Consider the following 18,479-nt stretch of genomic DNA (forward strand, 5'->3'; position numbering starts at 1 on the left):
TCATGAGCCCACGCCTATCGCCCCCATAGAACATCTCATCCACCAAAGTGCTGTGGAGAAGAGCCTGGGCAGATCCATTTCCATAAAATGACCCATTGGACACCTCGTGATTGCCTTGGAGGTCACGGGTGGGACTGAATGTATGGTTACTGACGAGAGATAAATCCCTATACTTGTTTTGGCCCAACTCTCGGGCTGCCTCTGGGTGGTGCACCCCATTGGTTATCCCCTCCCTGCCCCGCCGGCCCACTGGGCCATTCTCATCATTGCCATAAGTACGAGAGCGGCACCTGGTGATGAGACCCTTGACCACGTCATACTCGCTATCTGCGTCACTGCTGTCAATGTAAGGGATGGAAGAACTGCTGCCCTGGGCTGATCGTGGGGCTTGACCTGTGTTAATGTGATCAGAAGACAGCTTCTGCTGCTGTTGTGGCTGCTGCTGCTGCTGCTGCTGCTGTTGCTGTTGTTGTTGTTGTTGTTGTTGTTGTTGTTGTTGTTGTTGTTGTTGTTGCTGCTGCTGCTGAGGCTGCCTGGAAGAAAGGGATGTATGGTTCCTTGTGTCATCGTCGTCCGGCAGCTCTTCGTGGTGTCCGTTGGGTTGGGAGACTGGGCTGAGCTGGTGACGCTGGATAGCTGGGTTCTCGACCGTTATTTGTGCAGCCTCGGCGGGCCGACCGTGCCTGAGAGGGGAGTCTGTCCGGTCTGCTGTAAGGCTGCTTGCTCTTGGCCTCTGAGTTACAGAAACATGATCACACAGACGGAAGAATGGCGGGGAAAGAAAATAATAACATTATTCCGTTGGTACTAGTTACTAGAGGTAATCATTTGTTATGTAGTTCAGAGGACCTCAGGGAAGTACAATTAATAAAATCGGCTTATTCAAAAAGTTATACTGTCTTTATATATTTTTGAAGAGCTACAAAAGGGTCTCAAGAAATTTTAAGCACAAAATTCCTTGGCAAACTATGATACGATCACAACCTTTCTGCAAAGTGCTACAGGTCTGATGAGTGAGTAAGTTTTACTGCGTTGAGCAGATGAACACTGACTTCTTTAGGCACTTCTGGGCTGAGATGAGATAGGCTGCTGATGGACTGGATCCGACTGTGTTTCCTAGGAGATAGTGGGGGAAAAAGGAAATTACATCACATCACAGGAAATCCAACTGCCAAAGGCATTACGCCCCTGCTATTATTCAGTGGATTCATTCTGTATTCTCTGTACTGCACTAGCAGTTCAATTAGTGTTTCACTTTAATGAGCTTGCTAATTGCCTAAACAAAAATATCTATCACAGTCTCCCTTCTAGCATGTTCTGTTCGTGGAAGAAAAAGGAGTCATGCAGCCCGGATCCAAGAACAATGACAAGAATCAAAGGGTAACTGTTGTTATACAAAATGAAAGGATTGATTGTATGATCTGTTTGCAACAGCAATGCTAACTTTGAGGTGTATGTAAACTTCTGTACATGAGTGAGAATCTCACCTTTCAAAGGGGACCTTTCTAAATTCGGAGTCTTTCACATAATCGATCACCTGCTTCTGTGTGCGTCCGCTAAAGATCAAAGGCAAATTCTTAAACCTCAACATATCCACAAGATGATTAGGACAGATAATGCAGACTTGCGTAACTCTTTCATGGATTCTCAGTCTGTGTCAAGACAGTTTATCAGTTATCATTTCATCACGAATAATTTACTGACATGTTTGGCCTACTTCATAAAACATATGAAATAAACTGGGATTTATGTCCTTTGGCATCATGCAAGAGTATTTATGATTAAATAAAAGAAATCACTTAGTTTGGCACAACTTAATTCTTGGCTTGTTTTCAGGAGTAGGGTTCCTAGGCTGTGTATTCAACCAATTTGCCAGCAGGTGCCAAGTCCTGGCGTTCATTACCTGAACCTGAAGGAGGACCCTCTGGTGAACAGCACAGGTTTAGGCTTGGGCTTGGGCTCTTCAAACAGACGGAAAAAGGCGTGATACTCCACACAGATCTTCCAGAAGATCTTGCAGCAGTCCCGACTACCCATCATGAACTCCAGGGTGTCCTGGCAGTTGCTCTGCTGTCACAGATTAACACATGTTAATGAGGCATTCCCTCGTTATAACGGCAAGATATATTTCAAAGGGTAGCAAATACTTCCAAGTACTTCCACAAATGAATACATTGTTCTCATTTGCGGTGGGGGCAAAATAGGGGCAAAATAATAGCCCATGAAGTCAGTTTATCAGACATTCAGTCGAAAAGTTTCCATAATAGACATATTTGCATATGTTAATGCAGACAAGGGCTCCTAATTTCATTGATGGGCATTGCGGCTGGAAACCAGCAAAGTCCCCCGTTCATGAACTAAAGCCAATTTAATAACTTGGCATCAGTGATTATGTGGAGGTTATTCTGTGTACTATTGGTTTGTGAGGCCACCCTTTTTACAGTATTCTCCATGTTCAATGAAGTGCTTCTGGACAGACTTACATTTAAGTCTGGTCGCAATTTGATGAGAAATCTCTTCCTCTTGAAGCTCAGTTTTCTCACTTTCGACCAGTTAAACGCATTGATTCTTGTGTGTCCCTTTGGGGACAAAATTACAGAAGAAAGCAGAGGCGGTTAGAAAAGTGATTAGAATCATGAAAGGCTCAGAGATGGATCATTAGTCATCATACTTCTACATCTGGTTTCATCCAGCCCAGCTCTGTCGCTCTAATAATCTCAAACAGGTGAGCCGGTTTACAGCCCAGTCCAGTACTCCAAATTCAACACAGGCAGATAAATCACCCGTGTCTGCAGCTCCAAAATTAGAATTGCTTCTCACAATTCCCAGAAATGAAACCATGCTAAACCAGAAAGTGCCAAAGTAGTTCCAAACAGAGAAAGGGAAAAAAATCTAAGCTACTCGGAAATAACTAGCAGGGAATATAACCATTCTTGGGTCAAAATCGTATTTAATGCACGTTATTGAATCTGGTTGCTCTAGGCCTCAAGACCTTCTCACCCCAGTTGGATCCCAGTCCTATTTAAGGGCATTATAGTATCAGTTCTACACAAACATCCTGTACCTGGAAGACCAGGATCCCTGTGTGGGAAACGGAGAGACTGAGCCTGGTTCCCTCTCGGTCCTTGGCCGGGTGAAGCCTCACTCCGTACATTTCCAGCCGCCGAGCGATCTCCAGCAGCTGGAAGTCTGAGACGGCCGGGGTGTGGCCACTGGGGAGAGAGAGAAAGGGAGAGAAAGAAAACATTTTTTTTGTGAATCTTTTGGACACTTCCTGTCAGTACAACTGACACAAAGGACGTCTGATTCATCCAACTAAATGTTATTTCTTGTTGGTGCAGTAGAACACCTATCTGGCAGTTTACAGATGTTTTTGAAGGGCATTCTTTTAGGATGTTTTATTTTGGGAATTTATTTTGGCATCTTAATTAGGATTTTCAAAGCAGCTGAAGTTGCTTTTGGGCAGGGTCAAATTAATCAACAGCATAAAATGGACTGAAAATAAAAACCCTGATTAAGACTTCAAACAGATTTGACTCCCAAAACAACCTCCTGTTTTCTGCATGTGATATATTATTAGCAAGCCTTTCCCCTCTCTGACACGCCATATGCAACAGATGAATCATTCAAGAGGTTTCTGAAGAGGGAGGGGTAGCAAGAAAAGACTAAATACAAGAAATGGATCAACTGCAGACCTTGCATTTCATGTCCACTCTAATAGGACACAATGCTCTCAGCATTCAGGTCGAGGAAGCAGTCACCTCTGAAATATGGTGAAATATGATGATAAATGACACCTCAATTAGCCATACTGTCAATCGGGTGAGAGTTTCCACGCCAACGCAAGGGTGGAAGATGGTTTGTGCGGTAACCAACACCGTGGGAGTGAAACTGTCAGTGTTGGCTGTCCCTCACCGACAGTTTGACACCCTACCTATTATCTTATGATTTGTAGCATACAGCAGGGTTCACATGCTCTGTGCGTCGGTGTGAATATACACTTTGCATGCCATTGTTACAAAACAAAAACAACCAGGAGTAGAGATTGTGGTGGTGGTGGTGGTGGGGGGGGGTATTGATCCATTTCACCACCCCTCCCAAATGTGATAGTGTGTGACAGACATGCACAAGTGGGTTGAGTCTGCAGCACTCACACATGCTTGCGATGGTAGTCAATGATGTTGTCCGTCAGGGCGTCCTGGTCAGGAATGTACTTGTTGTTGAGGAGGTGCTGTCGACTCTGGACGTCATCATAGTCACCCACCTCAGCTGAAAACGAGATGAAAGGACGTTCATGAGGGAAGGCTAACGTTGAAACATCATGATTTCCTGCAGTAATTTTGAAATCATAGTTTACAAATGGCCCAAACTAGTGGTAGAAATGTATTTATGCCATAAACTTTAAAAGATGAAGTGATAAACCCCTTTTATTGTCTTGTCCCCTCCATTTAAAAACTACGAAGTGGCTGTAACATGATTATAATGCCTATTTCCCCAAATCACATCAGCCTATTTTTCTTTACAGCCCAACCTAAGGCAAACTAGTCTCTAGAGCCAGTGAGTGTCATCAAGCTGTCTAGTGGAGACAGTGCACATACTGGGAGTCCTTTCTCCGCTGTTCTTCTCAGTGAGCAATTCCACGGCAGTGCTCCTCATTTCCAAAAGGGAAGGGATACCGTTGTCTCCGTGGCAACAGAGATTTGCAATTTGCTCTTTGGTTTGTTCGACATGATTTGAAAATGGTTTTGCATGAATACTGACAACAGGCCTAATCCACCCTCTCCACTTGGCTTGTTATTCCATCAGTAAGTCAGGAACACAGGGTGGGATTTCATAGAGCTCCTTGCAAAAAAAAGTATGAATACAATTAACCCGTCCAAGCTCTGGGCACGCGATGTACATTTACAGAGTCCTTACCATATCAGGAAAAATCAACTTTTCTTTTCAATGTAAATTAAATAATGCTGGCTAGCATTACTTTTAATGAAAATGTATCTGTTAACTTAAGTTCAACAGATATAAGTGAGTTCTAATGCCACAGTAATACACACACTCAAACATAAATCCTAAGAAAAGAGGTGAAATAAAATCAGTAAACAGTCAAAAAGCTTCCGCTAGATATAAATACAAACACTCTATTCACTTCTTACATTGAACAATGTGGGAAACGAGGAGAGCAGCACTGGTGTCATTGCAGGTCAGTCGTCCACAGGCCAGGTCGTGTTTTATCTGCAGAGCAAACAAGTACCTGTGCGAGAGAGCAGGGGAAGAAGAGAGCGTTTGTTAGAGCAACACGGCGGAATAAAGGACTTCTTTTATTCCTCTCCCTTTCTTCCCCCTCCCTCCGTGTCTTGACGGATGGCTGACAACGTTTGATTTCCAACCTCCAGGGACATGCCATATTTCATGCAGCCCGCCGCGGGACGACTGCACATTAGCATGCGGGTTAGACCTCTGCCAGTATCAGCTGATACTAATGGGAAGTAGGTTGTGATAAGGAGTCAAATTATTACACAAATGTGATTAGAACTGCAGTTCTTTTCCTCTGACATGACAAGACACGCCGCCAAGTATTCGGGTAGCTCAGAAATATGGAAATGTTATTTGGCGGCGAGCAGAGCAACTGTCAATCATAGCAGCATGAATTTATGCAGCACATGCCTGTGGATGAAGTGAATCAATGTACTGATGGGACAGTCTGCACAGATCTATAAGCATGAATAGCTTCCAAGGGTTCGGTTGTTCATTTAAATATGTAGCTGAAAAAGGAATAACATTAAGCAGACAAGGCTGCATTAGTGCAGAATGTTTGTTTTGTTGTGCTCAAATGAAAGTATTCTTTACACTGTGTTGGTCCTACCAAAGAAGGTCAAAATAAATCTACTGTGTAAAAATAAATCTGGATTATATGCAGTGCTGTGCAACTTAATCTCATACACCTCAGTTTTTCCAAAAACCATTAACCAATGAACACACTACCACTCACAGACCTACACATCTCAACAGAACAGCATTTTGTCTCTAGTTTTGTTACAGATTTAGCACAAAAAGAGCACCAAATCATCTGAATGTGGAAATGGCTTCTGGAGAGTAAGCGAGTTGCCAGGGCATGGCACTGTAATCTAATCTCAAACTATTAAAACTACTAGCGCCTGCCAGCGTTGTTTTAAGAGCTGGCCCGTTTACCATGGTGGTTATAGGTCAGACAGGAGCTGTCAGTTTCAACAAGAAAAGATAAGTCCCTTTGCCTGGCAGGTATTTGGCTAGTCTTGCAGTCAGGTAAGATGCAGGGTCAGGTACCACGCCGGAGGATGGAAAGCCAAGGTGGAATCTGTTCAAGATTCTGAGATTGTTAGTTTGTCCCCCTTTCATCTGTTCTGGAACCTGTCAGATGTTCCAGAACAGCAGATTCCTGCACTCAGACTGAAAGCCAGCTGCTATGAGAACACAGAGAGGCTCATAGCACACAGAGCTTCAGTCAATGGTGAGTCAGACAGAGGAGTCTAGGGAAGATGCCAACACTTGAGGAGCGCTCATAGTTATCTGTGACAGGAAACCTCGATTGTGCACAGCTGTAGTCACTGCCAGCATTGGAAGGGCTACCTTTTCATTACATCAACCACCATGTGCAGGTTTCACTTTGTAGGACAAGTGTGGAGACTCAAAGAATGTAAAGATGGTTATGTAATATATATGTGATTAAAATCTTTTCTTTAGCAGACACACAATCACCTTCTACTCTCGCTCATTTTAACGTTAATCTGTTTGAGAGTTGAGGTCTGTTGTCGGGGGATGGGCGGGATTAAGGGATTATCAGAAATGATGAATGGATTATTACTTCCCAAATCTGTGACCTGTATGTGCAAGCCACAGATTTATCGCCACATGGGGGAAAACATGATTTGACTGAAAACATCTGATAAAGTTTTTTATTGATAAAAATAAACGTAATGAGCCAAAATAATCTACACACAATGTAACGCATTAGCAGCTACATTAGCTCTAATATAATGATACATCTCTGTCCAAGACGTGCACCCATTTGATGGCTTGATTGAGAAGAGCACTATACTTTTGCCTCAACCACTAAGGCATTGTTAAGCTGAATTCAGTACTGCATTAGAGCAAATGTGTAGTTAGTCTGAACACAGTCGCCCCCCCCCCTCATCTACTTCACCAACTCCTTTCAAAGGGATACTAACAGAATTCTCTAAAAATCATTTCACAATGTTATCCAAATATTCACAAGATATGCCAAAAACGTCACTGCTATGTTAAAATTTCAACACTCCCACGTCTGCCAAGATGAAAACAGCAGTACTCAGCATTCCGTGCTTCCCAGACAAGAAACAGGCGTTCACAAGAATGCGTTAACACCACCTGAAACTCATGCGAGATTTCTCCTTTTTCGCGTGCCTACTTCCACATATCTAATTACCCTTCTGACAGATGGGCGGATTGGAAAGAGGAACGGTGATGGCAGTACCGTGTTTCGCACATTTCTGTGCCGACTGGTGTATCCAGAAGGGTGAATAGCATTCAAAGATTTCGTGAGAGAGATGTGTGACCAGACGCAGGGTCGAGAGCAGGTAGCGAGAGATAGAGCGCAGCTAATGGCTTCTGTCTAACTGCATTAACAGGTACAACTGCCTCTGTCCTTGCAGCACATGCAAAGCACTAATGCATCTCAAAGAGGCAGCAGGAGAGTAGGTAAGAGTCTGCCAGAATGTCGCTACTCGAGAGGTTGCACGCTAGCTTTATTACTTACAGTAGGTGTTTCTGCCTGTTAGAGATCATCTTACGCCATTCAAATGCAAGATGTTAAATAAATTAAATCTTTTGACTTTCAACTGAAAATGGCAGCAGGTATGAGGTTGGAGAAGACAGGATCTCTCTATTGAGGACACCTAGTCGATTATAATGTCACCAAGTGCTCATGGCAAGTCCAGCAAGAACACTTGTCCCTTAAGATGAAGATGGGGGAAATACATTTTCATCAGGAAGCTCATGACAGGCAAACAAAGGAAGGAGGCGTCTGCTCTCTTCCTTTTGGGAGTTTTCCATGGATGAGAACTTTATCTCTACCTCTCTCTCTCTCTCCCGGTCTTTCTCTCTCTCCAGACTGCTCTCCAGCATGGTTTTGCACTCCAGTTGGAGTTGAACAAGTGCAGGTTTTAGTGCCAGATCCCCAGAAAAGACTCAAAACCCTGCTGAGCTTTGACAAAAAATATCCCTCAGTTTTCACACCATGTGTCCAACATGAAGTACTGAACGGTCACGACTGGCAAGACGCAATGTTTTAGTACAGTGCTGTTGACGTGGTCATTCAAAGTCATTCTTCAGGTTTGACTGTGTGAGTGCTCACCTGGTAAGCTCCTCTGAAAGCAGTGTGTGATCTGGAGGGAAGAACTTCACCACAAATTTCAGTATTGTGTTTTTGGGCCCTGGAAGAGGAAGAGGGAAAATTGCAATTATGACCATGTGTTCCGATTCGCCATTTAAAAGTGTTAAAACACAAAGATGCTGAACGAAAGATGCAATGCATACTTTGAACAACATATTTCTGTGAAAGGATATGATCATCTTTTCAGTTCAGATCAACACATGCAATGTAATATTATAATTACATACAGTGTTCTCTTCCTAGTATGCATACTTCTTCACAGTGTTAAGAGTACTCACTTCTGATCTGCTTCACTACTGGCTTCAGGAGATCCAGCCACACCTGCAGACAAGGAGAAAAACAGATCCCTGTTACCAGAATGACCATCAAAGGCCAACGCCTGTTTTTGTTGCTGGATGCATGAGATGACCTGAACGATGCCTTGTTCCCACTTAAAAAACAACTCTGGGAGTCTAGCACACATTTGATATTGGGTGTAGCCACAAAGATTCCCTTCCAGTACAACACAATAGAAATACAGGTCACAAGGATACATTCTTGGATTGGAAGGCGGTTGCCCTACTCGTACTCATTTAAAATAGGAGTCATAACATTTGGACTGAGTGGATTCCTGAGTGAGTATTACATTATGTCGAGTGGATATTACATTACTGCACTTCTGTGTACAACAAAATGACATCATGGCAGAAATATAGCGAACAAGCAGCAAACTGAGGACATGGAGAGTGCTAGGTAATCATGCAAGTGCTGCATTGCGTGCTTCTAGACTCGGAGTTTGTTTTACTAAAGGCAGCTGAGCCAGGTGGTAACATTCCAGCTGGTCTCAGGGTCATGGTCTTCTGCGTCACTGTTCACCTGCCTCACATATTTCACTGCAGGAGAGCTGAGGCGACACTTTACTTCAGGTTCACCAATGATGCTAATGGCAGCCACGTTTTGTTTTACTGCATAGAGGGGATAAGGTTCAAGCCTTCAACTTTGCATTAACTTCTGCACACTAACACAGTGTTTTAACGGGTAAAGACTGAATCCCTCTTTATAGAGATGATGGTGTGATGCTCTATGAGGTTCCCCTAACAATACAGCCATTTTAAAATGACATCGTCTGAGGGTAAATTATGCACAGACAATGCAAAAAAAAAAAATCACTTTGTGCTTGGCCATCATTCTTGTTAGTGAAGTAGTGAGTACCATACTGAGGGGTATCAGAGCATTGCTTACAGCTGCTGGCATCTTTGAGGGCCTATTTAGAGGAAGATGATGGTGAACCATTCAAACTCAGTCACCAGTGAGTCTGAAAATGCTTTCAGTGACTTCATTTCTTTTTCATGAAGCTCCTATTCCTTAGCTTAGCATCCTTAGCTTAGCATCAAGGCTCTCTGGAGCGCTGCCTTCAGATACATTTCTTCTTATTTTCTGTCGTCCTTGCTAGTCCCCCGCCCATACCAATCATGACCCTGTCAAACTTGAACTGCTCCGTTGCAGGTCAGCACTGTGATGATTACTCACCATCATTTTGCGGTGGTCCTGATACTCGAGGCCAAAGTAGTCCCCTTCCACAAGGTTAAGGTGAGCACACACAAGCTCATGAAGAAACTTGCCTGCGGCCCGTTGCTGTAAGGATCAGAATAAAATGGTTATACAATAATTAAAATAAACAAGCAAAATGGCCTAAACTCTAACCTGAACCTTAGATGAAGGTCAGTTCCTTGTTGAACAGTTACCACTTTACTAGATTTGATTGATAATGGCACATTATGATGAACAACACCCAAGACCTGAGCAATTATGGAATGACCTGGAGATGCTTTGAAGAACACGTGAAATTCTCTTTCACACACACGCACACTTTTTGTGAAGTCACACTTAAAACACACATAAAAGCTTCACAGGTTTTTCCAACACAGCCATTAAATGGCTACTTCCATCTCCTAGGTCCGAGACAAGACACCATGGGCAAATGAACCTCGGGGCAAATGAACCTCGGGACAAAGGGTGCCATTCACACAACTCCACAGTCAAATAAACTTGCTGCTAATTGGCCATTGCTTTCCAGGCAGAGGCTTTAACAAGCACTTCAGTCAATGACCTCTCACCCATGTGAGAGTGCCGGGCCGAGAGCGAGGGCTGCTGGGAGCTACGGCGTGCGTACGGCTCTCGGCATCTGGGCTACAGCTGGGTCCTAGCCGTCACAAATCACCACACCGGCCAGACAGGCGGCCGGGAGAGGACGGAGAGGTGCGCTATTTGCCCATACTGTCCAGATGGATGGCTGGGCCAGAGTAATGAGACAGAGATGAATCAGAGGTACTATCTAACTGTACTCTTTCTGAATTTCTAACATTCAGTAGTGATAACATCTGTTGAGAGCTCAGATAATTGATCAAAATTAGAGTTGGAATTTCCATGGCAATTCTTATCGTCAAAAATCGGCTTGTGAGAACAAAACACTGGACCATACCCAAATAGAGACACAGATCATTCACTTAAAACAAATTGTATTCCTCTGCAATATATTAGCTCTGGCTTGGGGTTCTGTGTCTGAAACTTGGACTAGCCCACTAAAAAGGCCTAAAATCTCCACTGAAAAGGTATCCTGAGGATATGTTTTTCAAAAAAGAGACATGCCTTTCTACATTCTTTGAACATCTGCTTGGACAGATGATACAAAGCCTGCATTGGCAAACCTTTAGCAAACATTAGCCAGAGTTTCTGTGTAGCATTACAAAGATTACCCAAGTAGGTCTAAGTCGCACAGTGATGACCACACATTAGGCATTCCACTGAGCACGCACCCCACCCCACCCCACCCTGCCAAGACACCACACAGTATAAATCCCATTTCGTTATCTGTCCACTCGTTCCCCAGAGCCACTAGACCAGACAGCATTCCTGTGCCCCAGTCTCTTCCTGTGCAGCAGAGCCCGGAGCCTGTTTACAGTAATGCCAAGCAGCTCAGAAAACCAGTGAGAGCTGTGTGTGTGTGTGTGTGTGTGTGTGTGTGTGTGTGTGTGTGTGTGTGTGTGTGCGTGTGTTTGTGTAAGTGGGTGTAAAAGGCCCCTGGAGAAGAGCCACCCCACCTTCAAACAGGCATGGCATTCCAGAGCAACATTAACACGTAAACAACCCTGGAGAGCAAGGGCACGAGAGACAGATAGGCATATTTGTTTTCATTTGAAAGGCAAAGAGAGCAAATGGCCATGGATGCCACCCAGACATCTTGAGAGGGGGGATAAAGAGGGGGAACAGAGCTCTGTCTGTTACCTTCTAGGAGTTGCTGAGGAGGATATAGAAAGCTAGGAGAAAGGGAAACAACCATTGTGAACCCAGAGATCTTCCTCATTTGATTTATAACATTTGATTTAACAGCATTTCACATTCCTAAACTCTTGATGAACAATTCAAGCTCAAAACATAAACACAAGGAACCATTTAATTTGTACAATGTCTGCACGTAGGGGGAACAAACCAACCAAACCAAACAAGTGTCACAAACCAACCAGAATGTATGACTTGCAGACCTGCACCCAACGTGTTTTTCTGTTGTTTTTTTCCTAAAGACATCCGTGGCTCACTGAGCTGAACCAAAACACAAGCCTGCAGGCTGGTTGAGGTACGCTGCACAGACGAGCCTCAGCTGTCAGGCTCCTGCTCACCCATTATGCTCTGCCAGCCAGCCAGAGTGAAGCACTGGTGACAGCAACTGATGTGCAGCTCTAATCACAGTCAGGGCTGAGGACTTAGATCCTTTGCGTGTCGTTGCACAACACTTTTGTTTTGCTCTGTTACGAAACATGCAGGGATTAGAGAACGACACAAAAAGTTCATGGCATAAATTATGGACGTTAAAGTGATGAATCATGTAATATTTTCCCTTAGGAATGATGAGCGTTCATGAGAACCTTAACTGCAACCATCACATAACCTTCAGTGCTGGCTCAGTGTTAGCCTAGCAACCCTCGCTTCTCGCTCCCGTCCGAGAGTCAAGCTGGGACCTCTTCCAACACCGCACCCTCAGGCTCTGGCTGTTTCCGGGATCCAGCACAGCTCGCAGCCAGCTGGCACTGGGCACCACGCCATGCCACACCACACCACACCAGAACACTGGTGAACAGCTGACCTGAGGTGAGCATGCCCAAACCGAGGTTACAGGGGAGTATGGACACCGAGCTGAGAACATGTCCCCTAAAGACCAGGTAATAATAGACACGCATGCACAGACAGACGTGGCAATGACCCACACACAGACATAAACACACGTAGGCTTTCAAGAATGCACTCGTGCACGTACAAGCTTGCATGAACACACACTCACGCATGGCTGGATATACATGGACTAACACTAACAGACACACACATAAACAAGCACTAACACAGACACATGCTTGATGACCAAACACACACACACACACACACACGCACACACGTGTCACACATCTGATGCCTGAAGTTTCCCATACACGAGTCCATCTGCATTTCAGAAGCCCTCCTTCCCCCAGAGGCAAAAAAAAAGCCTCAGTAAAGCATGTTTTCTTTGAAACACGAGCCCAGATAAGAACAGACGGTAATTGTTGTCTGCTGGAGAAGACACATGAACAGAAGAGGAAATTAAAGCGCTCATGGATACAGATGGATCAAGATGGGTGGGGGAGGTGGTTGGGTGGGGTACAGGGCCTCGGATCCACTAAGGGTGTCCGTGCCAAAGGCAGACATCCGAGCTGCTGGATGAGATCCAACATAATCCGAGGTGTATCCACCAATGGAGCGCTGCCCATTATGGGCAATAAATCCCAATTACAACCGCTGCCACTACCACTCTGCATAAATGTCAAGGAAGTAAATCTACTTGCGCAATGTAAACGGAGGGGTAAGAAGCCAAATATGTTGGCCTATAGCCTTCATACACTTTAGAGGGATTATAAATAAATTATGTTTTAAAAGAAACAACATATTGTGAATGCTAATGAACATATGTAGCCAAGTGGAAATATACACAGTGACTTTTTTCTTATAAAGGAACAAATACCTCTAAACTGTTTAACTGCATTATGGCTAAACTTATGAAAGACGCTGCATCTCTTGCTGTTTTGCCTGCATAACAGTATTATGGCAGATCTGGCAAGAGTGGGCAGAAGTCATGCTGTACTCTGGCCTCCTAAGGCACTGGCTCTAGGCCAGCTGCAAACTGCACATTTGTGAAAGAGTCAGCACTAGCAGCACTAGAGGTCAGGGAAGGAAAACTGCGGGTCTGCTTTGGGAGAAAAGGAATCAGTGTTGTCTATAGCTACACCATACCTCTTTATCGGTAACTTTCTTAAATCACTCCCGTCTGATTCTTTACTTTCTTTGTCATTTCGATCTCTTCTCTCTCTCTCTCCCTCCCTCCCTTTAAGGTCCCGACTGCTGTAAACTAAGGCTGCAGGCACGTTACAGTAGCAGATTCATTCCCGTTCTCCGGCGCCCAGGCGGTGCGCTCATTTAAACCAGATGTTTCTGGCCAGCTGGAGCCGCGAGCTACAGAAAAACGCTACCCCTCCCCCGGCCCGCTCTCCTCTGAGCCTGCTCAGCCAGTCACTGTTAAACTTCACAACCTGTCCGTGAACTTCCGCAGCGACGAGGCAGAGAGGGAAAAAAGAAAAAAAAAAAAAAAAGTCATGTACACGTCACCTCCATAACGCAGCAGAGTAGCGTCAGGGAGCGACAGCTCCCATGGGCTAACTGCAGGCTCAGCAGCGACCCTGTTTCAACCACATCCTCAAGAGAGAGAGAGAGAGAGAGAGAGAGAGAGAGAGAGAGCAGACTTCTTAACTGTAGTATTTATGGCTTGGGACAGTGTAAATATTTATACACGCCATTGTTTTAAGGCTGTGGAGATGAAGAAGAATGGTGGGAGGAGATGACTACCAAAGCTTTGACTCCGCAAAAAATAGCCAAGTGACCTGAAATAGAAATCAAGCAGGAAGGAAGGAAGGACTGTAACTGAATACACTGTGACTTTAACTATAACTGAGTTCATAAGCCACATAAGTTGATAATTCACTTTAAAACCTACAATTAAGGCAACAACAGTATAAGACTTATCCATAACATAACAAACAACAAACAAACGAAAAAAAATGGCCTTGAGAAAGTAAGGGCAGATTCTCCAACTAGACAAAACAAAGCACTGTGATGTCTGTTCCAGCACAATAGGCTTGATCCAAAAACAAGCCGGAGTCCAGCATTGTGCTGCAGTGCATCATTTGCTGGGACAGCGAGCCTCTTAGAAATTCAGGTCTGGCAGGAGCCAGCCTAGCGGGACAAGAATCACAATTAGAGGAGCAACTCAGGCTTAACACAATTCCATAAGATTAGCATGCTACCTGCACTCACACACTCACACAGCAAAAGCTGGGCGAGAAACTATAAGCAATTCCGACAAACTGTTTTGGGATCAAAGGTTAAAATTAACACTTTAGACCATATAAACCAGGAGATGGACACTATGGGTCCATACTGGATGCTGATATGGCTATATAAGCTCTGTGATAAGAGTTTGCATTCACGGGTCACCAATACTTCTTCTACTTATACAGCCAAACTAGTAGTTATTATACTTCCAGTGTATGCTTACTGCGGGAAAGGCTGTTTGCTTTAAAAGCTTCTGATTTACGGATCAGATTTCATGTAATCCTCTTCCAATATTGTTCCCCTGGTGTTTGTGGCTAAGGGCTCAAAAGCCAAGAGGTCACCACACGGCTAACCGGAAAAGCTCCTTGTACTTAATGATGGGATTCTCCGCTGAGGGAAAAGCGTATGTGACAAGGGTTGATATGCAGCATTAGAAATAGAAAAATGACATATGTGTGTTGCACATACTGTATGTGTGTTGCATATGTCATTCCATATGCAACAAAACAGGGCAGGTGTCAATGAGCTCCGTCTTCAGGTATTTGTGATGGTAGATAGATGGTTCTTGAGGACCTACTAACACAGGTAGTTCTCTCTGAACCATCCTAGCAAGGCACTTCCTATCAGGGATGTTCCAGTCCTCTCAAATATTAAAACATTCCATGAATAATGCGCTAATAATGTTCAGTTTCCTGAACAAATGGGTATGGCTGAAAGGATGAAATAAGTGCGTAAGTCTCCCTCTAAAATTTCTCTTTTCTCTGTCAACTTAGGTTTACTTCATAGTGTTAGCCTAGCTTCTCATCTTATTTAGCCACAAACTGTTAACAGATGCTTTGCATCTTGTGCATCACCATTGTTTAATCTTTTCTTTAACATAGCTACACTTGATCATGAACATTCACTTTAAGCTGCTGTCATGATCTAGTCTTCTCTTCAGTGTTCTAGTGCTCTACTCTCATCAAGTTCTGATATCTTCATTTAAACCGCCACAAATAGTCTGCTCCAGGAACTAAAGGTCCCCTTAATGTCACAGGAGTCATTGAGCAACCCTAGTTAACCATTAGCCTCCAAAACTCCATCTTTTTTTTCTCTTTTTCCACTGGCCTGTTCTGGTCAGAGTGAGCGGAAACGCATCAATCTGCCTTCCATTCCCACGACCTTCCTGCCTCCCCGTTCTGTCCCTCAGTGGGGCATGGCGTGTGTGTGTGTGTGTGTGTGTGTGTGTGTGTGTGTTCTGTCCCTCAATGAGGCCATGGCAGAATATTGCGGGACACGGACAAAGCCGATAGCGATCATGTGCCGCATGAAGCGCCTGTGTGAGCTCCCTTCGACGCCCAGACATCGGGCCATTTTACAGAGTGGTTGCACCTCCAAGTCTAATCAGATTTATGTTCTGGATCTGAAAGCCTGCTGCAACCTTCATGTGAATGAGGCTGAGGCCTATTTAAAAAGTTCCTTGTCAACAAGTGTGGAGAGACGACTCTGGAGAGAAACAGAGAGCGAGCAGTATTCAGCAAGTATTGACTGGGGCTTGGCGGAGAACTGTACAAGCTGTGCGGGGCGAATGCAGCACCCCCCCCTCCCTTCCCACTCTTCCCGTTGGAATCACAATTGGTCCATTCATGGGTCGTTTTTGAATGGAGCCCTTCTCATGGAGATGGCCCCTCAGATCTCGGGGACAGGCGCAGATCTAAAGATGACTGCAGACTCATGGGGCTCTGCGCTTAGATTGCACTAAAGGCTGTTTCTCAATTAAGAAAAGAGAGAGACAGGGATAGATACACAGACAGAAACCTAAAGAATGGAGAATGATAGATAGATAGGTGTTTGAGATCTGAGCTGTGCAGACATGACTTAATTAAGTTATACACAAATGACAGTCACACACAAAGCCTCAAAAAACAGAAAAGAAAAGCTACAGAGTTGGTGAGGAAGGAAGTCAGACAGAGAGAATATGAAAGAGAGAGAGAGAGAGAGAGAATTAAAGAGAGCACAAGAACATGAGGGAGACAGTAAGGCGCGTCATCCTTCTGCCTGCAATGATGGATAGAGGGAGAGCTCCAGAATGGTTTAACCGCTCCGGTTTCACACTCGGTCCAAGTACAGCAACACGCCAGATGACCGTACCACTAAAAGTCAGGCACGATAATGCAGCCAGGTTCTCTTAATGACAAACAGACAGCTGTGTTCATCTGGGGTCAGCATGCAGCCATAGCAGATGGGAGAGGAGATAGAGAGAGAGAGAGAGAGAGAGAGAGAGAGAGAGAGAGAGAGAGAGAAAGAAAGAAAGAGAGAGCCAAATTTCCATTCCACTGTTTTTTTCGGTGCTACTTACTCACACCGAGGTAACCTTCGGTGAGGAAAATCACGTAATGAAAGAGTGTTGTAAACCCAGAACTGGTGAGAGCATGGACAACCGCAGTCTCAAAAAAGCACATGATAGTTAAGGTTTAAAAGTAGAATGGCTAAAAGAATGGAGAGAGAGAGAGAGAGGGAGAGAGAGAGAGAGAGAGAGAGAGAGAGCGAGAGAGAGAGAGAGAGAGGGAGAGCGAGAGAGAGCGCAAGGGGAAAAAAGCCTGTAGATAGTAAAAATGGACATTTTAGAGGCCATCCTAGCACAGTGAACTGAAATAGATTTAGGGGCGAATATAAGGGAGAAAATGTGTGGGGCTGTTATATATGTCCCAAGCAGTTTAAAACAAAAAAAAACACAGTCAGTTATACAATCAGTATTAAAAAAGCTGACAGAACGTTTATGAGAAGCCAAGCTTACTGTAGTTTGGCCACTCTGGATGAAACAATTATGTTTAGTGCTTGTGCTGACTGCATGCACCTCCATCTTTTGGATGTGGCCGAATCGAGGCCATTGCTTAGTATTCTTTTATGAATGGGGGGGCGGTCATTTCAGCAAGGCTGAACTAATGGACTAAAAATGTCCATTAAAGTGACAGGACGGGGTAGAATTATAATCACCCAAGTGTGGTGACTAACAAAATTAAGTCAGTGAATACTGCTCGCTCAAAGTCAGTGTGCTTCATTCACTTATGCATAGCTCAGCAAAACTACTGTATTTTAGAAGTCTGAGTGCAGGCCATTTTACAGTCTTTGTTTAAGTGTTACCTGCTGCCCAAAAGAGGTAGAAACAGACAAAATAGCTCTTTGATCCTCACAACTGTGAAAATAAGAGAAAAGACTGGTCCCTGAGGTCAATCATAGTTCACAAAAGGAGAACATTGGGCCCATTTAAAGCCATTTTTCAACAGGCTGACTTTTTCTCAGGAAAAGTGCCTTTTTACATGTTTTCCCTCCAGTACACTGCCAAGCAATATCAACATGCCATTATTCACGTTAATAAAACATGGCTGGTCCCAGAAGACATCGCCAAACCCCTATATTTATGCATCACTGACCCATGGGCTCTCGCGAAACCCTTTCAGTCCTTGTATGACCCAAAAGAAAGAATATTCCAGGGTGCGTGTGTGAGAGTGTGTCTGTGTGTATTAATGTGTGAGTGCGTAGGTATCACATATCCCATACTAAGTTGAGTACAGAGGGAGAGAGTTGAAGCATTAGGAATTCCTTAAAGGTTTCCCGAATGCTTCCGCTAGGTACTGTCTTCAGCCTTACCCCAGCATAAAGAAAGAGATGATATGTCTGCAGCTGGACTACAACTAGATGGGTG

At 44.3% G+C, this 18,479-nt stretch overlaps 1 protein-coding gene across 1 annotated transcript in view; it reads right to left on the reverse strand.

Moving 5' to 3' along the window:
* farp1 (FERM, RhoGEF (ARHGEF) and pleckstrin domain protein 1 (chondrocyte-derived)) overlaps positions 1–18,479 on the reverse strand; it is a gene marked incomplete at its 5' end in the record, with an annotated part of 57,050 nt that overhangs the window by 20,417 nt on the left and 18,154 nt on the right. The window contains 11 exons of the mRNA XM_080834441.1: positions 394–733; positions 1,053–1,116; positions 1,488–1,556; positions 1,904–2,070; positions 2,484–2,579; positions 3,065–3,212; positions 4,155–4,269; positions 5,151–5,248; positions 8,366–8,444; positions 8,683–8,725; positions 9,914–10,018. Of these exons, the coding sequence (XP_080690567.1) occupies positions 394–733; positions 1,053–1,116; positions 1,488–1,556; positions 1,904–2,070; positions 2,484–2,579; positions 3,065–3,212; positions 4,155–4,269; positions 5,151–5,248; positions 8,366–8,444; positions 8,683–8,725; positions 9,914–10,018 (1,324 nt within the window). The remainder of the gene's footprint in view (positions 1–393; positions 734–1,052; positions 1,117–1,487; positions 1,557–1,903; positions 2,071–2,483; positions 2,580–3,064; positions 3,213–4,154; positions 4,270–5,150; positions 5,249–8,365; positions 8,445–8,682; positions 8,726–9,913; positions 10,019–18,479) is intronic.

The sequence above is a fragment of the Sprattus sprattus genome, assembly GCF_963457725.1.
Source record: "Sprattus sprattus genome assembly, chromosome: 3".
Taxonomy (NCBI): domain Eukaryota; kingdom Metazoa; phylum Chordata; class Actinopteri; order Clupeiformes; family Clupeidae; genus Sprattus; species Sprattus sprattus.